General features: G+C 41.8%; 4 protein-coding genes across 4 annotated transcripts in view; all 4 read left to right on the forward strand.

The window, feature by feature from the left end:
- The window catches only part of LOC100656452 (protocadherin alpha-C2), a 223,290-nt gene that overhangs the window by 29,277 nt on the left and 169,019 nt on the right, over positions 1-24,994 (forward strand). The gene's annotated exons all lie outside the window — the stretch shown is intronic.
- Positions 2,000-4,588, forward strand: LOC100674682 (protocadherin alpha-11-like). Its single transcript, XM_003404805.3, has one exon. It carries the CDS (start codon positions 2,144-2,146, stop codon positions 4,586-4,588), a length of 2,445 nt encoding a protein of 814 aa, XP_003404853.2. The 5' UTR covers positions 2,000-2,143.
- Positions 7,818-10,235, forward strand: LOC135230457 (protocadherin alpha-12-like). The gene has a single exon (XM_064279770.1). It carries the CDS (start codon positions 7,818-7,820, stop codon positions 10,230-10,232), a length of 2,415 nt encoding a protein of 804 aa, XP_064135840.1. The 3' UTR covers positions 10,233-10,235.
- Positions 14,612-24,994, forward strand: part of LOC135228500 (protocadherin alpha-13-like) — a 55,798-nt gene continuing 45,415 nt past the window's right edge. Inside the window, exon 1 of the mRNA XM_064275016.1 lies at positions 14,612-17,035. Coding sequence (XP_064131086.1) covers positions 14,642-17,035 — 2,394 coding nt within the window. The 5' untranslated portion in view covers positions 14,612-14,641. The remainder of the gene's footprint in view (positions 17,036-24,994) is intronic.

Below are 24,994 nucleotides of genomic sequence, written 5' to 3' on the forward strand. Positions count from 1 at the left end.
ATAGGGTTTCCAAAGAGAGGCTGGTGAATCTGAACTGCCTACCTCTTGGTTAGCAGCTGAGCTCTTAACCACTGTGCCCCCAGGGCTCCTAAGACAAGTCAGTTCTGCTTAATTCCAGCTGAATCCGTTGCTGCTCTCCTCCAATTTAATTTATTGCCTTCTTCTATTTTATTTGGAGGAATTTGAAACATTTCAATTGCATTGAGTATCATTTACATTTTTTAATTCGTGGTCCCTGGCATGAAGCTGTATGGAAATATTTTAGGGTAGGAAAATCAGAACTTTTTTATGCTTTCAGTCTAAAAGAGTCCTCTTATATATGGCTAAGTGAGATACTGATGGTTTTGTTCACTGGAACTTTGTGGTCTTCAAAATGACATTGCTTTTAACAACTTAAGCATAAGAACCATGGGATACTTATAAAGGCACTTCCACCTGGCCATCATGATGTAAATCACGTTTCAGAATTAAAAATTGTACATTCTAGATATATTTGATGCAAAATCTTTTTTATCCCAATATAATATTCTTGTGATTTTTTTCAAAAGGGATTTCAGAGAACTTTTACATCATACACTTTTAGAACTGTAAGGGTTTCGGCATACCCTTTGGAGCCCTGGTGGTGCGGTAGTTAAGAGCCATATGTATGGTCGGCAGTTGGAATCCACCAGCAGCTCCTTGGAAACCCTATGGGGCAGTTCTACTCTGTCCTATACAGTTGCTATGAGTCAGAATTGTATCAACGACATCAGGTATAAGGATGTGTATCACATAATGTGGAAGATTACTTTTTTTTGCTCCATTCTACCAAATTACCCCACTGCCTTTGAGTCAGTTAGAACTCATAGCAACCCATAGGACGGATTAGAACTGCCCCATTGGGTTTCCATAGAGCAGCTGGTGGATTTGAACCATTGACCTTTTGGTTAGCAGCCGTTCTCTTAACCACTGCACCACCAGGGCTCCTGAGAAGGCATTAGTAGCTATTTTCTATCCAGAAAGATGACTTCTAGGAGGATGATTTCTATGAAAAAGAACATTAGGAAATCTTCAGAAAAGGGACAACTGTGACCTAGTTTATGGTGCTGGAATTATCTTCATCCATAGCTGCAGAACAAGAGCAAACCTTGGTCACTAATTATAATAAACCACCATTGTCTGAGCTATTTGTATTTGTTAGACATGGTGTGAAAGGCTTAACATGCATTATTTCATTTCATCTTTATAAGAACTTGTAAAGTACACATGACTATTCCAATTTTAAAGATGAGAAAACAGAAGCCTTGATATTTATCTTTCTTGCCTAGTGCCATCCAGAAGGTACATGGTAGAGATGATATTCAAATGCATATTTCTCAGATTCCAGAGCTATTATTTTATTCACTGTAATATAAAAAAAAAAAAAGCTTCGGTAAATCTTTTCTCTCCTCAAGCATAGTCCTATCTGGGAAAATCAAGTCCAAGTTATATATCGGTGAATCCTTCTTTCTGGTTTGCTTAGGAAAAAGTCATCAGTATCTTCATCATTAATTTTGTATAATATCATAACTAAGATGGGCATTAAACCTTTCTATGTTAATATTTTTATGTGAGGAACAATATCTTTAGGAAATGTTTAACCCTAGTTTTTGATAGGCTGTCTATAGAATTGAGCGCTCTCTTTCCGTGTGTGTGTAGGTAAGTAAAAGGACAATTTTATAACTCTAAATCAAAATAGAAACAAAAAATTTAAATTTGATGTTAATAGGGACATTAGAAATGGTTTCCACATATCATTTTCTATATGCCATCAGCTTCAACATGACTAAAAATGTGAATGTGCCATAAATAAAAAAAAATATTATTTTAAGGTAGAATAACTTGAAACTTACGACATTATTTTTTCCCCTTTAAAATTCTGTGGCGTTGACTGTAGCGTACAGTACTCACAGTTTCAGGCACAAGGTGTCGCTCTTTACTTGATGGAAAGAGTTCATTCATAGATTGGTTGTTCCGAACAGGCACTCACCATGCAAAAGGACTCCATCATGCCGGTTGCTACTGTTAAAGGATCCTTTAAAACTTCTTAAAAATTCAGCGAGATTTTTATCCTTAATCTGGAATAACTGGTTCTGTAAGGGTAAAGGATCTTATTTTGTGTGCGATGTTGGATTCTCAGAAAGGGAAGTCGGGCACTCGGGGTCTGCTATTCTCGCTTCTGCTCGTCTCAGCCTGGGAGGCCGGGAGCGGCCAGGTCCACTACTCGGTCCCCGAGGAGGCCAAACACGGCACCTTCGTGGGCCGCATCGCGCAGGACCTGGGGCTGGAGCTGACGGAGCTGGTGCCGCGCCTGTTCCGGGTGGCGTCCAAAGGCCGCGCGGACCTTCTGGAGGTGAATCTGCAGAACGGCATTTTGTTCGTGAATTCTCGGATCGACCGCGAGGAGCTGTGCGGGCGGAGCGCGGTGTGCAGCATCCACCTGGAGGTGATCGTGGACAAGCCGCTGCAGGTTTTCCACGTGGAGGTGGAGGTGAGGGACATTAACGACAACCCGCCGGTGTTCTCCCTCAGAGAACAAAGGCTGCAGATTTTTGAATCAAAGCAACCGGACTCGCGTTTTCCGCTAGAGGGAGCTTCCGATGCGGATACAGGAGAGAATGCTCTACTGACCTACAGATTAAGTCAAAATGAGTATTTTTCTTTAGAATTACCAACAAGTAGTAAGATGACTAAAAGACTGTCACTTGTATTAAAGAAGTCTCTGGATAGAGAGAAAACTCCGGAACTTAATTTGCTACTGACTGCTACAGATGGGGGGAAACCGGAGCTCACAGGCACCGTTCAGCTCTTGGTCAGCGTACTGGATGTTAACGACAACGATCCGGAGTTTGATCAATCAGAATACAAAGTGAGATTGCTGGAAAACGCTGCTAAAGAAACTTTTGTGATAAAGTTAAATGCCACAGATCGAGATGAAGGAGTCAATGGAGAGGTAACATACACTTTGATATCAGTTAAGCCCAATGGAAGACCCTTATTTACACTAGATGAAAATAATGGAGAAGTGAGGGTCAATGGAACTTTAGATTATGAAGAAAACAAGTTTTATGAAATTGAAGTACAGGCCACAGATAAGGGGAATCCGCCCATGGCAGGTCACTGTATAGTGTGGGTAGAAATCTTAGATGCCAACGATAATGCCCCTGAAGTCACCATGACTTCCCTGTCCCTCCCCGTACGAGAGGACGCTCAGCCTAGCACCGTCATTGCGCTGGTCAGCGTATCCGACCGTGATTCCGGTGCCAATGGGCAGGTGGCCTGCTCTCTGACGCCCAACATCCCCTTTAAGCTGGTGTCCACCTTCAAGAATTACTACTCAGTGATGCTGGACAGCGTCCTCGACCGTGAGAGCGTGTCGACCTACGAGCTGGTGGTGACAGCGCGGGACCGGGGATCACCTTCTCTGTCGGCCACAACCAGCATATTAGTGGAGGTGGCCGACGTTAACGACAACGCACCCACGTTCGCCCAGCCCGAGTACACGGTGTTCGTGAAGGAGAACAACCCGCCGGGCTGCCACATTTTCACAGTGTCAGCGCGCGACGTGGACGCGCACGAGAACGCGCTGGTGTCCTACTCACTGGTGGAGCGGCGGGTGGGTGAGCGCACTCTGTCGAGCTACGTGTCGGTGCACTCCGAGAGCGGCAAGGTGTACGCGCTGCAGCCGCTGGACCACGAGGAGCTGGAGCTGCTTCAGTTCCAGGTGAGCGCGCGAGACTCTGGCTTCCCACCTCTGGGCAGCAACGTGACACTGCAGGTGTTCGTGCTTGACGAGAACGACAACGCGCCGGTGCTGCTGCCACCTGTGTCCCCCGGCGTGAGCGGCCCTGTGAGCGAGCTGGTGCCACTGTCAGTGGGTGCGGGCCACGTGGTGGCGAAGGTGCGCGCGGTGGACGCAGACTCGGGTTACAACGCTTGGCTGTCATACGAGCTGCAACCGGCCGCGGGAGGCGCGCGCAGCCCGTTCCGCGTGGGGCTGTACACGGGTGAAGTGAGCACGAGCCGAGCCTTGGACGAGGCGGACGTGCCACAACAGCGCCTGCTGGTGCTGGTGAAGGACCACGGGGAGCCGCGGCTGATGGCCACAGCCACCGTGCTGGTGTCGCTGGTGGAGAGCAGCCAAGCGTTGAAAACGTCGTCGCGGGCGTCAGTGGGAACCGCAGGCCGGGAGACGGCGCTGGTGGATGTCAACGTGTACCTGATCATCGCCATCTGTGCAGTGTCCAGCCTGATGGTGCTCACGCTGCTGTTGTACACCGCGCTGCGGTGCTCTGCGCCGCCCACAGAGGGCGCGTGCGGGCCGGGGAAGCCCACGCTGGTGTGCTCCAGCGCGGTGGGGACCTGGTCGTACTCACAGCAGAGGCGGCAGAGGGTGTGCTCTGGGGAGGGACCGCCCAAGACCGACCTCATGGCCTTCAGCCCCAGCCTACCTCCGGGTCTGGATAGACAAGACAGAGAGGAAAGGTTGGAGGCAGGATCAAATCACCCTGAACAGGTGAGTTTTGTACAGACTCCACCTCTTCAGGAAGTCTACGTTAATTTTTTATAAAATTCATTTTATTTCATAGATAATTTTTAATACTCTAATTTGAATAGTGTTTTAAATAGCAGTGTTCTGTCAGCGAAATGTTACATGATACACATATCTAATTTTTTAATCATATGAAGAATTAGTTTTAGTCAATGCATGTGCTATTTCTCCTAATGTTTGGTTAGAAAATATTACAGGATGCAGGAATGACTTTTCTCTCTTCGCGTGAGTAGAAGTAATCTCTGTTTTTCACTGATCTACCGACGTCACTTCATTTCACTAATAATCCTCAGTAATGTAGCTACTTCGACAGCCGTGGGTTTTTTGGTTTTTAATGTAGCTACTTACTGTAGGTCACTGAAGTTCGTTCGTCTTCGTTGTGTTTTCACAGCCTTTGCCTTGATGTTTTCACATTATCAGATCACTTGGCTTTTCTCACTTTAGGTTTAGATCAAAGATTAGTTCTGAACCGGTCTACTTTTTTTCCCCTAAGGCGTTAAACAATCATCGGTCATTTATTATCCATTAAATAATCTTTAGCTTTGTCTCTACAGCTGTAATAAAGCTAATTTTTACAGTATATGCAGGAAAAAAGCCAGTCTTGCGTTGTAATTATCTGTTTTTCAATTGAAGTAATATAACAAAGTTCTGCCCATTTTTAATTTTGTTCCATGAAATGGGAGTAGGCTTATCAACTACCAGATGCTCAACAGAGCTCCCTGATTTGCGCTTTCTGAGTAAACTAGATCAAATCAAATTATTCCATCAAATCATTCAAATTTGTTAGAGGCATGCATATAGGCTTATAATTACCTGCAATGTATGCTAGTAGGCATTCTTTCCTAAATTTTTGTGGATTCAGTTAGAAAGGAAAAAGTTAAGAATCTTATTGAATGTCTATCGGCAATTATTAGTTTCTTTCGTTTCACGTTTTAAATGCTCTTGCTTTAAATGTTTTATCTCTAGTGTTGTGAAAGTTTCTTTCCACGTAATATAATCTCATCTGAAGGTTCTAGCAAAGATCATCTACCTTTAGTCATTCTTCTAACTCAGTGTTTCTTAGCTCTGTGTAAAGTGTCTGAATCCCAGGCCCCTTCGAGCATGTGATGAAAGCATTCTCCTCCTAACGTTACATGTCATACCATTTGACATAATCTGAGGAGTCCATGAGTACCATCTCTGAAGCCTGTTCTTGAGTCTCAGGTCAAGAACCTTTGTACCTCAAATATAATTGGCTAAAAAATTCTTTAAGAATTAAGTAGACAACCAGATATAAAACATTTCAGACTCAAAGTGATTAAGCAATCATATTATTTATGCAAATTTGTATATATATATATATAATAAATGTGAATATTTGGTTGGGTCCACATTATTACCCATCTACAAATAAAGTACTTGGAATGACTCAGTCATTTAAATGTAATAAAGAAAGATAAAGGGGTATTTTAAGTACACTACTGCTTTTACATTTTGTAAGTAATCAGTGAACATTTTAGATAATTCGAAATTACCTGATCTTCCACAAATTTAGTGTCTTTCATATTTGTTATTAATCAGGAGTATATTCTATGGTGTAAAATTATAATTTCAACCTATTTTCTAATTCAGTCATTTATGCATTAAGCTAACTTTAGATGTTCCTATCTTTTCAATAACTTATTTATGTCCAACAATGTGTGAAGACTACATAAAGTAATATTCTTTCATCAAAACTCCTTAGCAATTAGAGTTCATTAATTATTTTTGAAAATGGAAATTGGAAATGAAGATACTTGGTGATGTTAGATAATTTAAATAATTAGTCTGATAGCCTTAACATTTAAATTCATTTTTGATTAAGAACCAGCTTAATAGTTTATTTATCTTTTTTTTTATACTTGTAGAAATATTCTTGGCTACCATATTCTTGGTTATTCTTTTCTATTTGTGAGGATTTAACATTTTAGGTGTAAAAGCAACATGGACAAATTGTTGGTTTAAAGATTTTGACATGGATTTTAATGATCTTACAAAATCTTTATTTACTTGTTCACAAGTAGCTGTGGCATCTTATATGTGTTTTGTTTTCCCTTAAGGCTGGTCTTGAGTTAACAAAATCATGAAACGTTTTATGACTCCTCTTTGCATCATAGTCACCATTTTTATTTTCTGAAGAGAATCACATTCTGAGTAACTACAAAGTAGCCTGTAGGGAAAGATTTAGAGGGAAACCAAAAAGGTCAGTATCAATGAAATTAGGCTCCAAAACACTTCAAGAGACCTTTTTCATATTAGTCCTCCATTGCCACCATAGAATATTGTAAAAATTTGGAGTCTTCAGCTTACATTTTTCATGAAAACAATGTACTACTGCTAGAGTAAAACCTTCAGGAATCTGTCCCTTAGCCTCATTTTAGAATGTTATGGGAATGAGAGCAGCTGTACAAAAAGTCATCACATTTAATCATCAAGGAACCAAAAAAAGTGACACCTTCCATATTTATGATGAATTCTAATATTCACTAAAAAATTTTTTTTACTAGACTATGAATAAAACAATTTATATAAATGGAATATTTTTAGTTAAGAAAAACTTTTAGTTTCTTTTTCTTACTAACAAGAGAATTCTTGACTGTCTCCTAAAGTCCTACAATGCCATGCTCGTGAAGGGTAAAATAAAGCGATTAAAACTGAATTTTAAGCTACATGAGGACAGGAATGATGTATAACCCACTGCCATTGAGTAGATTCGGGATGATGTATGCGAATCTTTATTTTCTTCTCCATAGCTAAAAAGTAGCTTCTAATGTACCGGATTTCAATGATCATTTTAAGATAGACTTTGAAGCAGACGATATTACTAAAACTGCAGCATAATAAAAGTATTTTTGCTTCGTTACTAATATCACAAAATATTTCGACTAAATGGGCCATTACAAATAATTTATGAAAACATGCAAAAGTCAAAACAATTTAGAGCGAACTAGGAAATGGCCGTACCAAAAAGGAGAACCTCAGGCTCTTTCTTGTACTTACATAGTCAGTCACATGGTGTCGCTCTACACTCAAAAGGTGAAAAACGAAAATTTTGTCTCCGCGCCCAAAGATGCCAACCATTCACAGAACAGGATCGACTCCATATTGACCGAAATGCGGGGTAGAATTCACTTAATACATACTCAAAGACAAGGGCAAATACTCAAATATTCCGTGCAAGCGCTCCTTTAAATGTGGCATGTCACCTCAGAAGCCCTCCTCATCTGCAATGGTGTTTTCCTGGCGAGGAGGCCGCGGAGCTCGGCGCCTGCTGCTGTCGCTTCTGCTCCTCGCAGCCTGGGAGGCCGGGAGCGGCCAGGTCCACTACTCCGTCCTCGAGGAGGCCAAACACGGCACCTTCGTGGGCCGCATCGCGCAGGACCTGGGGCTGGAGCTGGCCGAGCTGGTGCCGCGCCTGTTCCGGGTGGCGTCCAAAGGCCGCGCGGACCTTCTGGAGGTGAATCTGCAGAACGGCATTTTGTTCGTGAATTCTCGGATCGACCGCGAGGAGCTGTGCGGGCGGAGCGCGGTGTGCAGCATCCACCTGGAGGTGATCGTGGACAAGCCGCTGCAGGTTTTCCACGTGGAGGTGGAGGTGAGGGACATTAACGACAACCCGCCGGTCTTCAGAGAAAGAGAACAAAAGGTACTTATTTCTGAATCTGCACCTCTGGACTCTCCTTTTCCTCTAGAGGGCGCTTCAGATTCGGATATCGGCAGAAACTCTCTTTTGACCTATAGGTTAAGTCTAAATGAACATTTTGAACTTAAAATAACAACGAAAACCGATAAAAGTATATTGCCTGAACTAGTTCTTCGGAAGTCATTGGATAGAGAGGAAATACCAGAACTTAATTTATTGCTCACGGCTACCGATGGAGGTAAACCGGAGCTAACAGGATCTGTTCAGATTCTAATAACCGTTCTGGATGTGAACGACAACGCCCCGGCGTTTGATAAGTCTATTTATAAAGTAGCGTTGTTTGAAAATGCCCAAAACGGAACAAGAGTCATTCAACTGAATGCCTCTGATCTAGACGACGGACTAAATAGAGAGATTTTCTATGGAATCAGAATGATTTTGCCAGTGAGTGAGAAATGCATGTTTTCAATAAATCCAGACACCGGAGACATCAGAATTTATGGGAAACTAGACTTTGAAGAGAATACTGAGTATGAAATTCAGGTTAATGCCATTGATAAAGGAATTCCTTCCATGGCAGGTCATAGCACAGTCCTGGTGGAAGTTCTGGACTTGAATGACAATGTCCCTCAGGTAATAGTCACTTCGCTGTCGCTCCCCATCCGAGAGGATGCTCAGCTGGGCACTGTTATCGCCCTGATCAGCGTGTCCGATCGAGACTCTGGGGCAAATGGGCAAGTGACTTGCTCACTAACACCCAATGTACCCTTCAAACTAGTGTCCACCTTCAAGAATTACTACTCGCTGTTGCTGGATGGCGTTCTGGACCATGAGAGTGAGTCAGAATATATGTTGGTGGTGACAGCACGGGACCGTGGCTCGCCTTCTCTGTCAGCCACCGCCAAAGTATCAGTGGAGGTAGCTGACGTGAACGACAACACGCCCACGTTCGCCCAGCCGGAATACACCGTGTTCGTGAAGGAGAACAACCCGCCGGGCTGCCACATCTTCACGGTGTCAGCGCGTGACGCGGACTCGCAGGAGAACGCGCTGGTGTCCTACTCGCTGGTGGAGCGGCGGGTGGGCGAGCGCGCGCTGTCGAGCTACGTGTCGGTGCACGCCGAGAGCGGCAAGGTGTACGCGCTGCAGCCGCTGGACCACGAGGAGCTGGAGTTGCTGCAGTTCCAGGTGAGCGCGCGCGACTCGGGCTTCCCTCCTCTGGGCAGCAATGTGACGCTGCAGGTGTTCGTGCTGGATGAGAACGACAACGCGCCGGCGCTGCTACCGCCTGGGTCAGGCGGCGTGAGCGGCTCTGTGAGCGAGCTGGTGCCACTGTCAGTGGGTGCGGGCCACGTGGTGGCGAAGGTGCGCGCGGTGGACGCAGACTCGGGCTATAACGCTTGGCTATCATATGAGCTGCAGTCGGCGGCGGGAGGCGCTCGCAGCCCGTTCCGCGTGGGTCTGTACACTGGCGAGGTGAGTACTACACGTGCCCTGGACGAGGCGGACGCGCCACAACAGCGCCTGCTGGTGCTGGTGAGGGATCACGGCGAGCCCGCGCTGACGGCCACAGCCACCGTGCTGGTGTCGCTGGTGGATAGCAGTCAGGCCCTGAAGACGTCGTCGTGGGCGTCAGCTGGCGCTGCGGGCCAGGAGGCCGCCCTGGTGGATATCAACGTGTACCTGATCATCGCCATCTGCGCGGTGTCCAGCCTGTTGGTGCTCACGCTGCTGCTGTACACCGCGCTGCGGTGCTCGGCGCCGCCCACAGAGGGCGCGTGCGGGCCGGGGAAGCCCACGCTAGTGTGCTCCAGCGCAGTGGGGACCTGGTCCTACTCGCAGCAGAGGAGGCAGAGGGTGTGCTCTGGGGAGGGACCGCCCAAGACCGACCTTATGGCCTTCAGCCCCAGTCTTCCGCCATCAGAAGATTGTTTAAATCCTTCCTGTGAAGTAAGTCATTTGTATAATTTAAATATGTATATACATATATATATATTTTAAAGCTTGCTTTTTGTTACAACTATTTCTTTTTTTTTTCTACTTTCTTCATAACGTTTTGTTTTAAAGCATTAAATATCTACCTCTTCTGCAATATGGTCATTTGTAGTTATTCCGAAGTTTTCGTATGTTTGCCCAACATTGATTTTTAATGAATGTAATGTTGAGGTAGAATGGAGGCTTACCATACTGTTACATTTTTCTGTCCTATCATTTATCCTACTACATATGAATGACTAGCGCTGAAAATATATTGGCATGTTACAGTAAAATCTGCCCAAGTGTTTGATACATCTCAAGTTAAAAAAAATTAATATAATTTCAGCATTACAGAAAAGTTGCAGGAATAGTGCATAGAGTTCCCCGATATTCTTAGTTGAATTTCTCTTCTTTCTTTCTGTGTGTCTACCCTCAAACACACACAACTTTTTCTTTTTTTTTAAGAGCCATTTACGATTATGTTGTAGACACAAGCATCTCCATATGAAAAAAAATATATATGAGGGGGCCTAAATTAACTAGAATTAAATAGAATAGTGCTGGAATATAATGAGTGTTAAACGAGTGTTGTTACTGCCCTCATTATTATTTATACACACTTCTCCTTTTTCTTAAGTGTGTTTAATCATAATAAATAATTTTTCCTTAAACCACATTTTAACTTAAACTTGTAAGTACTGAGTGCATGAAGAGAATGGATTATTTAAATATTTATTCCCCAAGTTTATATTTATGTAAACTATATCTCATTTTTGCTTTAGGTAGATTAAACAAATTTTACGGTTTATCAATCGACTAGAAAACATGGTCTATGCTGCCTGCAGAATCATAAAAGTAGTTGTCTTTTTAGGCATAATTATCAAGTTAAATGTACTTTCTAAGTAATTCCAAGGTAGTGATATTTGTTAAGTTTGCATTCTGGCCTCTTTCTGCTTACAATTTAGCATACAAGAATACTGCCAATAAAGCCAATGAATCCTTATATGAAAATAAATTTACTGGGCCTTCCCAAATACTTTGTTCACTAACGAACTAATTTCTTTACTCTGAAACTAATAATAATAAAAAAAGAAACTATTATTGAATTGTTCCAGGGTATAAAATTGAATGAAACTTTTGTAGATGAATTTAGTAGCATAAGAAAAAGAGAAATTCATACTTATTTTCTATTTATTGTTCACCAGATACTGGGTTAGACACCATTACATATACTATCTCAATCAACTTTCATAACAACCCTCTAATTAGATAGTATTATTCCAGGATTTTTTAGATGAGGGAACTAAATCTTAAGAAGCAAAAAAAAAAAAATTTTTTTTTAAATTAGAGTGTATTTTGGAATAAAGGAGAATCACAAAGCTCCCCAATTAAATGTGTAAAAACTGTCGATATATTGGTGTAGTGATAGAAACGGTACAATTCTTTTGGGAATCTTTTAATGTTATTTTTCTCTTCCTATGAAGAAGTAGTTTCTAGTAGCTAATTATGTTTTTTCTGGGTTAATTATGTTTGTTAGAGAGAGTGTACTTAATGTAGTCAGTAAGAAGAAGCTACTATTTTGATTTGATGTGCTATTTACTGTTTGGGGTTTTATTTTATTTTAGTGGCCTATAATTTATTCTACTATCTAAGAATGATTGGCCTTGGAAATGTTAGTATATTAGAATAAAAACTGGACAGGTGTTTGTTTGGGTGCCTCTTAAATATTTTAAAATTCAGACATAACTTCAGGCTTACAGAAAAGTTGCACAATGTTACAAATAACTCCCATATATTTGTAGCCAGATTCCCTAACTGTTCCTCAGGTGCTGAGACCATTAAAATACTCCCCTTGATCGTAATTTTATTTCAGAATAATTTCCTTCCAAATAGCAATAAGAAAATTATATTATGTACCATTGATTCTAAGATGAATACTCTTCTGTTATTGTTCACACCGAATACCTTCTTTCTTTTAAATGGGGTTGGCTACTATCCTATTCTTATTTACTTAAAGTATAATAAAACATTTTTTTAATTTGAAAATATTTTAGCTTTACCTAAATTGGGGTGCATTTTATAATTTATACTTATAATAATTTAATTGGCTGTTTTCCTTTTTGCTGGCACATAAGTAATGGTGCATCTTACAATTAATGGCAATTTGGATTAAATGAAATGTAAGAATAGTTATGGAGCTCCTATTTTTTTCCGGGCCCCATGCTAAGATCTTTAATTGAATTGTCTCATTTAATTATCACATTGGTCCTATAGTGCAGGGGCAATAGTTATCACCCCCATTTTACAGATGAGAAACCTTGTGCTTAAGCCACATAGGTAGTGAGAAGTGGTTCAAACTCAGTTTGGAGGACTCCAAACCCATTACCATGTGAATCTTCTCAAGGGCATTGTACATGCTGTAACTTTCTTCAACAAAAATATTCAGAGTCTTCTTCTTGACCAGAGAATAAAGCCTTAAGTCCCTCAACCTGGTATTAAAATGTTAAACTCTCTAGCCTTTTGCCTACTATTCTCTCATATGGAATGTGTGTTCAATCAATAATAAATATATGGTATTGGTATGGTAAATGATACTGAAATGTATTGCCTGGGTAATTCCCTCCATCTTAGAAATGAGAGTAGTATTCACAGATTAGGCAATTTCTCATTAAAAGGTGTCTTGAAGGGTAGATTACATTTCTACAGGAAGGTAGTGTAGATGGGAAGATACGTATGAACAAATCAGCAGAATTTGCTCTGGTGAATATGTACTTGAAAAATGGAGCAAGTGAGATTCTGGAGGCAGGAATTGATGCTACTAAAGACTTTTTTTAATATTAGTTTAGATGTCAAGTAATGGAGACTTAAATTTTTATGGCAGTAGAAACAGATTGAAAGAAAGAGGTACCAGAGGCATTGGCAAGGTACATCAGTCAGATAATGATTGATTCAATACAAATGATAACAGAAAGACAAAAGTAGAAGATCACACTCAATGTTTTAGCTGGATCAACTGGGAGGATGAGATTGCCATTAACCAAGATGCAGAACAGAGTTGGAGATACAGCGTGTTTGTGTATTTGTTGTGCAGCTAGGGAATGGAGAGGAAGGAGTGGGAAAATTAATTAAGAAAATGTTGCTCTTGAGGCTTTAGGAGGATAGCATTGTGATTGAAAATATGGGCTTTCAGGGGAGTTTATAGATACAAATTTGGGAGTTATTCTCTTAGAGAAAAATATAAAACCATGAAAATATAGAATTTCCAAGAAAGAGATTGAAAATGAAAAATAAAGTGTCCAAGTAAAGAATTTGGATGGGTAGATATGTTGGTTCCTGGGACTGCTAAAACAACAGAAATTTATTCTCTCATTGTTCTGGAGGCCAGAATTCCAAATAAAGGTGTCAGTAGGCCCCACTTCTTCTGGAGGCTCTGGGGTAGAACTGGTTCTTTGTCTCCTCCAGTTTCTGGAGGCTGTTCCTTGGTATTCCTTGGCTTGTGGCTGCACCACTCCAATCTCTGCCTCCATAGTCACAATACCTCCTCCTCTTCTCCTTCTTATCTCTTCTATGTGTCTCTTTTCCTCTGTGGGATTGTCTTATAAGGATACATGTGATTGTATTTAGGACCTTCGGGATAATCCAGGATAAACTCCTCCCATCAAGATCCTTGACTTAATTACATCTTTTCCTATATAAATTAATATTCACAGGTTTTGCGGATTAGAACAGGGACATATTTTTTGGGGGGCTACCAGTCAACCCACTACAGTAGGCTTAAAGTCGTATGAGGGTAGATACAAGCAACTGAAATGGAACTCAAAGTGCAATGTATCAAGTAAATGGTAGACATTAGAGAGGAAGGGAAGGAGATCAACAACAGGTTTCCACCCCCTAGAGAAGCAAGTTTAAATAAATATATATATTATATAATATGTATATAAATTATGCATGTATATATAAATATGTTTGAATGTATTTTGTATATATATGTAAATTATCCCAAAGCGAATGTGGAATGTTCTTTTAAAACTCTGCATGGAAGTTTTACTCATGCACAAATGCATTTATGGAAAATGGAACTCATCAATCAATTGTCAGCTAACATCCAATGCTGAGCAGAATACACTAAACTTTTTGGAAAGGAAACATTTACTCTCTAGGTATTTGCAATGAAAACATCAGGAAATCCAAGAAAACGAACTGTCAATGAAAAATATCACTTACACAATCATGCGCTTGGTGTCGCTCTTCACTGAGAATGTTTCCGCGAAGACCGTTTCACCCTCTTCCTCCAGAGAATTCGGCGCTAGAGGAAAGATCCTTGCGAGTCCTCTCGCTGTAGAAGGTGGTTAAGTTGGGTTTTGAGAATCACTTTGTGGTAAGGCATTCTATATATACTACTTCAGATATCTCGAAAGCCTTTTGAGTGTACCATGCTGATTTCCTGGCGAGCAGGCCCAGGAGCCCCACATCTGCTGCTCCCGCTTCTGCTCCTCGCAGCCTGGGAGGCCGGGAGCGGCCAGGTCCACTACTCGGTCCCCGAAGAGGCCAAACACGGCACCTTCGTGGGCCGCATCGCACAGGACCTGGGGCTGGAGCTGGCGGAGCTGGTGCCGCGCCTGTTCCGGGTGGCGTCCAAAGGCCGCGCGGACCTTCTGGAGGTGAATCTGCAGAACGGCATTTTGTTCGTGAATTCTCGGATCGACCGCGAGGAGCTGTGCGGGCGGAGCGCGGTGTGCAGCATCCACCTGGAGGTGATCGTGGACAAGCCGCTGCAGGTTTTCCACGTGGAGGTGGAGGTGAGGGACATTAACGACAACCCGCCGGCGTTCCCTGAAAGTAAGAAGAGGATAAGCATTGCAGAATCTAGACTTCCGGAAACTCGCTTTCCACTAGATGGCGCATACGATGCAGATATTGGAGTAAACTCGGCCTTGACCTACCGACTGGACCCCAATGATTTTTTTGCTTTGGACGCACAAAACAATCGTGAGCAAACGTCTTTATTATCACTTGTGCTAAGGAAATCATTGGACAGAGAGGAAATTCAGGAACATAGTTTATTATTAACAGCCAGTGATGGAGGTAAACCCGAGTTAACCGGCAGAGTTCAGCTGCTGATCACGGTGCTGGATGTGAACGATAACGCTCCAGAATTTGACCAATCCATTTATAAGGTAAGAGTGCTAGAGAATGCATTTAATGGGACATTGGTGATCAAGCTAAATGCCACAGACCCTGATGATGGCGCAAATGGAGACATAGTCTACTCATTCAGAAGGCCTGTATCGCCTGCAGTAGAATATGCATTTATCATAAGCCCCAGTAATGGAGAAATTAGGACAAAAGGTAACCTGGATTTCGAAGAAAAGAAATTGTATGAAATACCCGTGGAGGCCGTTGACAAAGGAAATATTCCAATGGCCGGTCATTGTACTGTTTTGGTGGAAGTACTAGATGTAAATGATAATGCCCCAGAGGTTACCATCACTTCTCTGTCACTCCCGGTCAGAGAGGACGCTCAGCCTAGCACTGTCATCGCCCTGATGAGTGTGTCTGACCGCGATTCAGGCACCAACGGGCAAGTGATCTGCTCCCTGACGCCCCATACCCCCTTCAAACTGGTGTCCACCTTCAAAAACTATTATTCGCTGGTGCTGGACGACGCTTTGGATCGCGAGAGCGTGTCGACCTATGCGCTGGTGGTGACAGCACGGGACAGGGGATCACCTTCTCTGTCGGCCACAGTCAGTGTGTCCGTGGAGGTGGCCGACGTGAACGACAATGCGCCCACGTTCGCCCAGCCTGAGTACACGGTGTTTGTGAAGGAGAACAACCCGCCAGGATGCCACATTTTCACGGTGTCGGCGAGAGACGCGGACGCGCAGGAGAACGCGCTGGTGTCCTACTCGCTGGTGGAGCGGCGGGTGGGCGAGCGCGCGCTGTCGAGCTACGTGTCGGTGCACGCCGAGAGCGGCAAGGTGTACGCGCTGCAGCCGCTGGACCACGAGGAGCTGGAGCTGCTTCAGTTCCAGGTGAGCGCTTGCGACTCGGGCTTCCCGCCTCTGGGCAGCAACGTGACGCTGCAGGTGTTCGTGCTGGACGAGAACGACAATCCTCCAGCGGTGCTGTCGTCTGGGTCGGGCGGCGCGGGCGGCGCGGTGAGCGAGCTGGTGCCGTGGTCTGTGGGTGCGGGCCACGTGGTGGCGAAGGTGCGCGCAGTGGACGCCGACTCGGGCTACAACGCATGGCTGTCGTATGAGCTGCAGCCGGCAGCGGGAGGCGCGCGCAGCCCATTTCGCGTGGGTCTGTACACGGGCGAGGTGAGCACAACGCGCGCCTTGGACGAGGCGGACGCGCCCCGCCAGCGCCTGCTGGTGCTGGTGAAGGACCATGGGGAGCCGCCTCTGGTAGCCACGGCCACCGTGCTGGTGTCTCTGGTGGAGAGCGGCCAGGCACTGAAGACGTCCTCGCGGGCGTCGGCGGGCTCCGCTGGCCCGGAGGCGACGCTGGTGAATATCAATGTGTACCTGATTATCGCCATCTGCGCAGTGTCCAGCCTGTTGGTGCTCACGCTGCTGCTGTACACCGCGCTCCGGTGCTCTGCACCGCCCACAGAGGGCGTGTGCGGGCCGGGAAAGCCCAAGCTGGTGTGCTCCAGCGCGGTGGGGACCTGGTCATACTCTCAGCAGAGGCGGCAGAGGGCATGCTCTGGGGAAGGACCGCCCAAGACCGACCTCATGGCCTTCAGCCCCTCACTCCCTCCTTTTCTGGATTCTGCAGAGGGAACTGGCCAGAGAGAAGCGGATTCAGAACATTCGAACGAGGTGAGCTCGCACTTAAAATTGTAGTATCATTTCGGCCTTCCCTATAGCTGTCCGTTCTAGGCATTAGGGTTATTAATGAACACAAAAGACAAAGTTCTTGCCCTGTTGAGCTTCCATTCTAGTAGCAGCATTCAAATAATGAATAAATAAGTAAATATATAGTAAAAAAAAATTTTTATGTATGTCAGTTGATAGGTGATATTTTAAAAAAGCAGGATAAGTAAATAGAGGGTGAAAGGAGCCGCACGCAGTTTTAGGAAGGGTAGCGTGGGAAGACCTCACCTATAAGGTGATATCGTTGTAGTTGTTGGGTGCCGTAGATTCCACCTCATAGCGACCCAACGTGACAGAGTAGAACTGCCCCAGAGGGTTTTCTTGCCTGTAATCTTTACGGAAGCAGATCGCCAGATCTTTCTTCCGAAGGGCGGCGTGTGGTTTCCAACCGCCAACCAGCCGAGGAGCATTTAATCGTAGTGTCACCAGGGCTCCTTATATGGTGATATTTGACACTTTTAAGTTTTCACATTTCTAAGTGACTTCAAATGCAAAACCGGATGATTACTTTTCGGTTTTCATTTTACTTAACAGTAGCATTTAACTCAATTGTATAATCCCTACTCCTCAATTCACTTTTTTTAACTTGACTTCCAGGCAGGGCAACTACATAATTCACAGAGCCCAGTGAAAACTGAAAATGCAGTACACCTTATTTAAAAAGCAGAAAAAAATATTATTAAAAATACTAATTATATAAAGCTTTTTCCTTTCTTCTGTGGTCTGTCTCTCTACTTGTCACAGTTTCTTTTTTAGTTACTATTTAATTTCGCCCTAAACCAAAACCAAAACCAAACACTTAGCCGCGGAGTCGCTTCCGACTCATAGCGACCCTATAGAATGGAATGGAACTGCCCCATAGAGTTTCCAAGGGGTGCTGGTGGATTCCAACTGCCGACCTTTTGGTTAACAGCTGTAGCGCTTAACAACTATGCCACCAGAGTTTCCAATACCGCCCTAAGTAAAGAAAAATGAAAGATTATTCTCATGAATTTTACCACTTATCTTTATATCGTGCAATGCAAATTTTAAATGCAAAGAAAAGACCATGTAATTCATATGCAGAACAGTGAAATTATACAATTTGTATTTTTTTAGCATACATGCATATGCATTTTGTTTTTTCTGGAACAGTGGAAACAGTGCACAAAGTTAACTCACCTGTTCATATTTCACTTCTTGATATCTGCACATTATACTAACACTCTACCTTGGGCTTATTGGTGTGTAAAGACGGACTAAGGAAGAAAGGATCTATGGGTTGTTATGTCTTTCCCTTTCCTTCTATGTCATCTTTTTCAGTGTAGGTGGTTGGAAAATACAGGGAAATAATAAGAGTAAGAAAGGATATTATAATGTTCCTTGATCGTCTGTGCTTCTTAGAATGCCAGTGCTTTCTTTTGCATTTGAAGCAAGTACTGGTTCAGATGGAAAACGTGGCTTCTCAGGGATGTCAGCACCCTGCTTACTCAATCATAGATGTAACATGCTTATGCTGTACTTCATTTGAGTCTTGCTGAACTCCCATGCATCGTGGACCCATTGGAATTTTGTGTTCATGGTGTATCATGAATGCAATGTGTGACTGAGACGGCAAGAAATGGTGATGAACATGCGTATCTTCTCTGCTCATGTACATGCTCCATGGTCCCTCAGACCTCACTTAAGCACACAAGTTCAAAGATAAAAATTAAAAAAAAATGAAGATAGCAACAGCAGAGCATTAAAACAAACATGGGGTCCTTATGACATCAGGTGGCACACCCATGAAGTTGGTCCTGCTTCCAGGAACATAATTCTGTTGCTTTTTTTCTCTGAATTCACTGACAATTTTCATCTCCTTTGCTAGTTCATCATCTTCTATTCTGCCTCTAAAGTTGGAGCAGCCAAGCCTCTATCCTTTGTCCTTTTTCTTCTTTATGAATCGTAACTCTGTTTAGGGATCTATTGTAGTTTGGGCAAGAGATGATGGTGACTTGGAATACATGGTGGGAGTAAAGTGATGTGAGGTAGTTGAAGTTTGGGTAAATTTAGAAAGTTGAGATAACTGGATTTAGTGACAGATCAAACATGAGGTGAGAGAGAAAGAAGGAGACAAGAATGACTCGAAGGTCAACATACAGACAAGCTTGGTAAGCAGATGATAATGATTGAGAGTAGGAATTCTGGAGCCTACTATTTTGGACTAAGTATGGCTCCACCAGTTCCTAGCTATGTGATTTTAGGAAATTATTTATTCTTTATATGCCTCAGTTTCCACATCTGTGAAAAATAGGACTTATATCGGTGTTTCCTTTATTTTAGGGGTAAAATAGGGATTATGATTTGTAAAATACTTAGAGCTCTATCTGGCACATAGTCAATGCTTATACAAAAGCTATTAGCCTTAGAAGCTGGAAGAATGGAGTTGCCCTTTAATGGTATGTGAAGGACTGCAGAGGAAACAAGACTTCAGTTTGGACCAGCTAAATTAGAGTTGTTTTTTTTAAAACCTCAAAGTGGAAGAAACTAGTAAGCAATTGGGCATATGAGTCTGGAGTTCAGGGAAGAGAGAATGAAACTAAGGAATTGCCATTCAATGGGTAATATTTAAAATCATGGGATTCTATCACAAAGGAATGTTATACTCTATTGAAAAATCAAGTTTTTGACTGTAAGTTTTGCTTTATCTAGATGCTTACATAATTTAGTTTACTAGAAAGCATTCCAATTGTAAGAGGGGTATAATGAAATCCTATTATAATATTTTAAAGGTTATCTTTACTAGGTTTCTTTTTTTTTGCCTTTAGTTCAATTCTTCTTTTCCTTGTTGCATCCATAGATTTAATTTTTTTTCTTATTGTGGTAAAACGTATATATCAAAATATTAGCCATTTCAACATTTATATGTATACAATTTAGTGACGTTAATTACATTCACCATGTTTTGCAACCGTCACCACTCTTTCGAAATCCTTATTAGTTTTTACCTTATATATTTAATTATTGTGTTGTTTGCTGAAAGAATAAAAATATCTTTTATATTCACCCATATATTTATCATAGCCAGTGCCTTTATTCTTTGGTATAAATCCAAATTTTCATTGGGTGTCATTTTCCTTCTGCCTGAAGAGCTTTCTTTAATATTTCTTACAGTGCGTGTCTCCTGGCAATGAATTCTCTCAGCTTTTGTTTGTCTGAAAAAAACCTGTATTTAAATTTCATTTTTAGAAGATTAGTATACTTTATTTTTAGAGCAGTTTTAGGTTTGCAGAAAAATTGAGCAGAAAGCACAGAGAGTTACCATATATCCCCCCCACACACACAGTTTCCTCTATTACTAACATCTTGTACTAGTGTGGTACATTTGTTATATTTTGTCTTAGTCATCTAGTGCTGCTATAACAGAAATACCACAAGTAGATGGCTTTAACAAAGAGAAATTTATTCTCCTACAGTCCAGTAAGCTAGAAGTCTGAATTCAGGGCTCTGACTCCAGGGGAGGGCTTTCTCTCTCTGTTGACTCTGGAGGAAGGTCCTCGTCATCAATCTTTCCTTGGTCTGGGAGCTTCTCAGCACAGGAACCTCAGGTCCAAAGGACGCGCGCTCCTGACACTGCTTTCTTGCTGGTACGAGGTCCCCCTGTCTCTCTGCTCGCTTCTCTCTTTTACATCTCAAGGGAGATTGGTTTAAGACACTGTCTAATCTTGTAGACCTCATCAACGTAATTGCTGCTAATCCATTTTATTACATCATAGTGATAGGATTTACAACATAAAGGAAAATCACATAAGATGGTGGACAGTAACATAAAACGGTGGATGGTCGCGAAATAATGAGAATCATGGCCCAGCTAAGTTGACAGATATTTTTTGGGAACACAATTCAATCCATGACACACTTGATGAACAAAATATTGATACATTATTATTAATTAAAGTCTACAGTTTACATTAGGGCTCACTCTTTGTGTTGTACAGTCCTGTGGGTTTTGACATATGTGTAAGGTCTTGTTTTCACCAATACAGTATCACATAGGACAGTTTCACCGCCCTAAAGAATCCGTGCTTCACCTATTTACTCTTCTCTCCCTCTTCCTGAACCTCTTGCTACCACGGATCTTTTAACTGTTTCTATAGTTTTGCATTTTCCAGAATGTCATATAGTTGGAAGAATATAGTATGTAGCCTTATTAGGCTGGCTTCTTTTGCTTAGCAATATGTATTTAAGGTTCCTCCATGTCTTTTTGTGGCATGATAGCTTATTTCTTTTTACCACTGAATAATATTCCATTGTATGTATGTACCGTAGGTGTTTCACTTTTGAAAAAATTTTCTCTGAGTATGACAGTTTTTTTCTTTCAATACTTTAAAGGTGTCACTCCATTGTCTTCTGCCTTGCATAATTTCTGCTGAGAAGATTGCTGTCATACTTATCTTTGTTCTTCTGTGAATGTGTCTCTGCCCACCTGTGGCTATTAAAAAAAATTTTTTTTATCAGTGGTTAACAATTTGATTATGATGTGCTTTAATCTGGCTTTCTTTCTTCTGTTTTGGGTTTGTTGATATTCTTCTATCTGTGGATTTATTATTTTCATTAAATTTGAGAAAACCTCAGCCATCATTTCTTCAAATATTTTCTTGTCAGTCCTCCTTTCTGGGACTCCAATTATATGTGTTAGATTGCTTGATTGTCCCAAAGATCACTGGTACCTTTGTCCATATTTTTTCTCATTTTGTGTAGTTTCTATTGCTATATTTTCAAAGTTTTCAATTTAACTGATCTTTACTTATGTGAAAAGGAGCCCTGGTGGCACAGTTGTTAAGAGCTCAGACTGCTAACCAAAAGGTCAGGAGTTCGAATCCACCAGCCAGCTTCTTGGAAACCCTATGGGGCAGTTCTGCTCTGTCCTATAGGGTCATTATAAGTTGAAATCAACTTGACAGAAATGGTTTTAGTTTTACTTATGTAGTGTCAAATTTGCTCTTAATCTCAACCAGTGTGTTTTTCATTTCAGATATTGTATTTATTATCTCTAGAAGATTTCATTTAAGTTATTCTGCTTATCTCCTGATAATGTTCATATTTTTGTAAATATTCTTGACCATATGAGCACATTCATAATAGGTATTTTAACATTTTCATTTGTTAATTTCATCATCTTGTTCTCCTGGTGTGGATCATATTTTTTACTTCTTTCTTTTCATGACTGGTCATTTTTTATTATGTTTCAGATGCTGTAAGTTTTACATTGTTAGATGCTGGATATTTTAAAAAGTACTTTAAAATACTGGTTTTTAACCAGGGGCAATTTACTCTCCCTCCCCACAGGAGATATTTGGCAATGTCTGAATACATTTTTGGTTGTCATAACTGGAGGAATGCAATGCCATCTATTGGTTAGAGGCTAGGGATGCTAAATTCACAGAAGAGCCCCCAACAATAATGAATTATCCAGAATTGTGTCCTCCAAAAATATCTGTCAACTTGGCTAGGTCATGATTCCAGGTAATGTGTGATTTTCCACCATTTTGTCATCTGATGTGATTCTCCTATGTGTCGTAAATCCTATTTCTATGACGCTAATGAATGGGATTAGCGGCAGTTATGTAGACTCAATCTACAAGATCAATCTACAATTTAAGCCAATCTCTTTTGAGATATAAAAGACAGAATCGAGCAGAGAGACAGGAGGACCTCATGCTACCAAGAAAGCAACACTGGGAGTAGAGTGCATCCTTTGGATCTGAGGTTCCCACATGGAGAAGCTCCTAGGCCAGGATAAGATCGATGATAAGGACCTTCCTCCAGAACCGACAGAGAGAGAAAGCCTTCCTCTGGAGCTTACACACTGAATTTTGACTGGTAACCTACTAGACTGTGAGAAAATAAATTTCTCTATGTTAAAACCATCCACTTGTAGTATTTTTGTTATAGCAGCACTAGATAACTAAGTCACAGCCCAAAATGTTAATACTGTCACTGCTGAGGATCTCCGCCCTAAAGAGACTTGGACTTCTGGCATATGGTTAAGTTACTTGGGATCGGTTTGTTATTTTCAAGGCTCAATTTTAAGCTTTGTTAGTGCAAGTCCAGAGCAGCTTTGTGTAGGATTTGTTGGCCTAATATTAAAGCTCTACTTTCTTGAGGACACTACTCAATGTCCTGTGTGTTACAAGGTCTCTCCTCTTCGACTGGTGGGAATATAAAATATTCCCAGCCCTGTGTGAGCTCTGGAAATTATCCTACCTACTCATTTCCAGTGGTTCTTTCCCTGGCATTGTGGAGTTTCACTCAATGCATGTGCATGTTAGTATTCGCTCAAAGATTGGAGGGACCCTTCTGTGCATCTCCAGAGCTCTGTCTCTCTGTTCTCCTCCTGTATTCTTCTCTGCAAATTCTAGTTTGCTGGGACTTTATGAACCAGTTTCCTCAATGCAGTGAGGCCTCTGGACCCTGTTTGTTTTCCGCTTCCCTGCACTGCATCCTAGAAACTGCCTTCGGACAGAATTTTAGGACTCACCTTATTTGTTTCCCTTCTCTTAGGATCACAGTCTTTCCTTGCCTGTTGTCCAATGTCTGAAAATGGTTGCTTTATATATTATGACAGTTTTCTTTTTTTGATCGGAGGACAAAACAGAAGCTCATGTGTTATGCATTGAATTGTGTCCCCCCAAAATATGGGTTGTGAATCCTAACCTCTATGCCTGTGGTTATAATCCCATTTGGGAATCAGTTGTCTTTGTCACATTAGTGAGGCAGGATTAATGTAGGGTGTATTTTGAGTCAGTGTTTTTTGAGATATAAAAGAGCTTAAACAAGCAAATGAAAGAAGCAGAGACAGGGAAAGAGAGATGCAGAGACAGGGAAAGAGAGATGCCAAGCCACATCAAGATTGCCAAGGAGCAGAAGCTCAGAAGAGACAAGGACCTTCTTCCAGAGCTGACAGAGAAAGAAACATTTCCCCTAGAGCTGGAATACTGAATTCAGACTTCTAGACTTAAACTGTAGAAAATAAATTTCTGTTTGTTAAAGCAACCCACTTGTGGTATTTCTGTTATAGCAGCATTAGGTAATTAAAACACCATACACTATCTTATATCATTGCATAATATCTCTCTATCCTGTTTGTTTCTTTTAACTTTAAATTTAATATAGCCTGTTATTAATGTTGGAGCCCTGGTGGTGCAGTGGTTAAGAGCTATGGCTGCTAACCAAAAGCTTAGCAGTTTGAATCCACCAGCCACTCCTTGGACAGCCTAGGAGGTAGTTCTACTCTGTTCTGTAGGGTTGCTATGAGTCAGAATTGACTCAAAGGCAACAGGTTTGGTTTTTTGGCTTATTATTAATATTGGCAAACCTGATTTTTTAACATATGAATTTGCTTGATAACTATTGGTCCATTTCTGTATTTTTGACCTTTATTCATTACTTTTGGTAAATTTTTTGCAAAAGCTTATAGCTAGGCTTTGCTTCCAGCTGCACCCGCCCCTCTACCTTAAGGAGCATCTTGGACATAACACCTTCATGGGCATAGGGAAAGGGAAAGGGAATGGTCATGAGATTCTAATTGCTTAATTTAAAATGCAGGTTACAAATTCTGGGGTAACCAGTAACACTTCCCCCCACAATGGTCTGAATGCTGGGTTTTGCTTTGTAATTAATATAATAATGACTTTCTTATAATGGGAGAATTTAGATCATTCAATTTTAATACAATGCATGATATACTTTATATTTCTTCTATTTTACTTGACTTTTTTGGTTATTTTACATTTTTTTCCCTCTTTTACTTCTTCTCTGGTTTCGATGGTTTGATCAAATTAGTGTTTATTATCCTTCCCTTTATTAATTTGGAAGTTTCAATATACGTTTTGTTTTCCATGATCTGTGCTTTCTTTCCCCAGTTATCTGTCTTAACATTTT

Source organism: Loxodonta africana, chromosome 2, assembly GCF_030014295.1.
Source record: "Loxodonta africana isolate mLoxAfr1 chromosome 2, mLoxAfr1.hap2, whole genome shotgun sequence".
NCBI classification, from domain to species: Eukaryota; Metazoa; Chordata; class Mammalia; order Proboscidea; family Elephantidae; genus Loxodonta; species Loxodonta africana.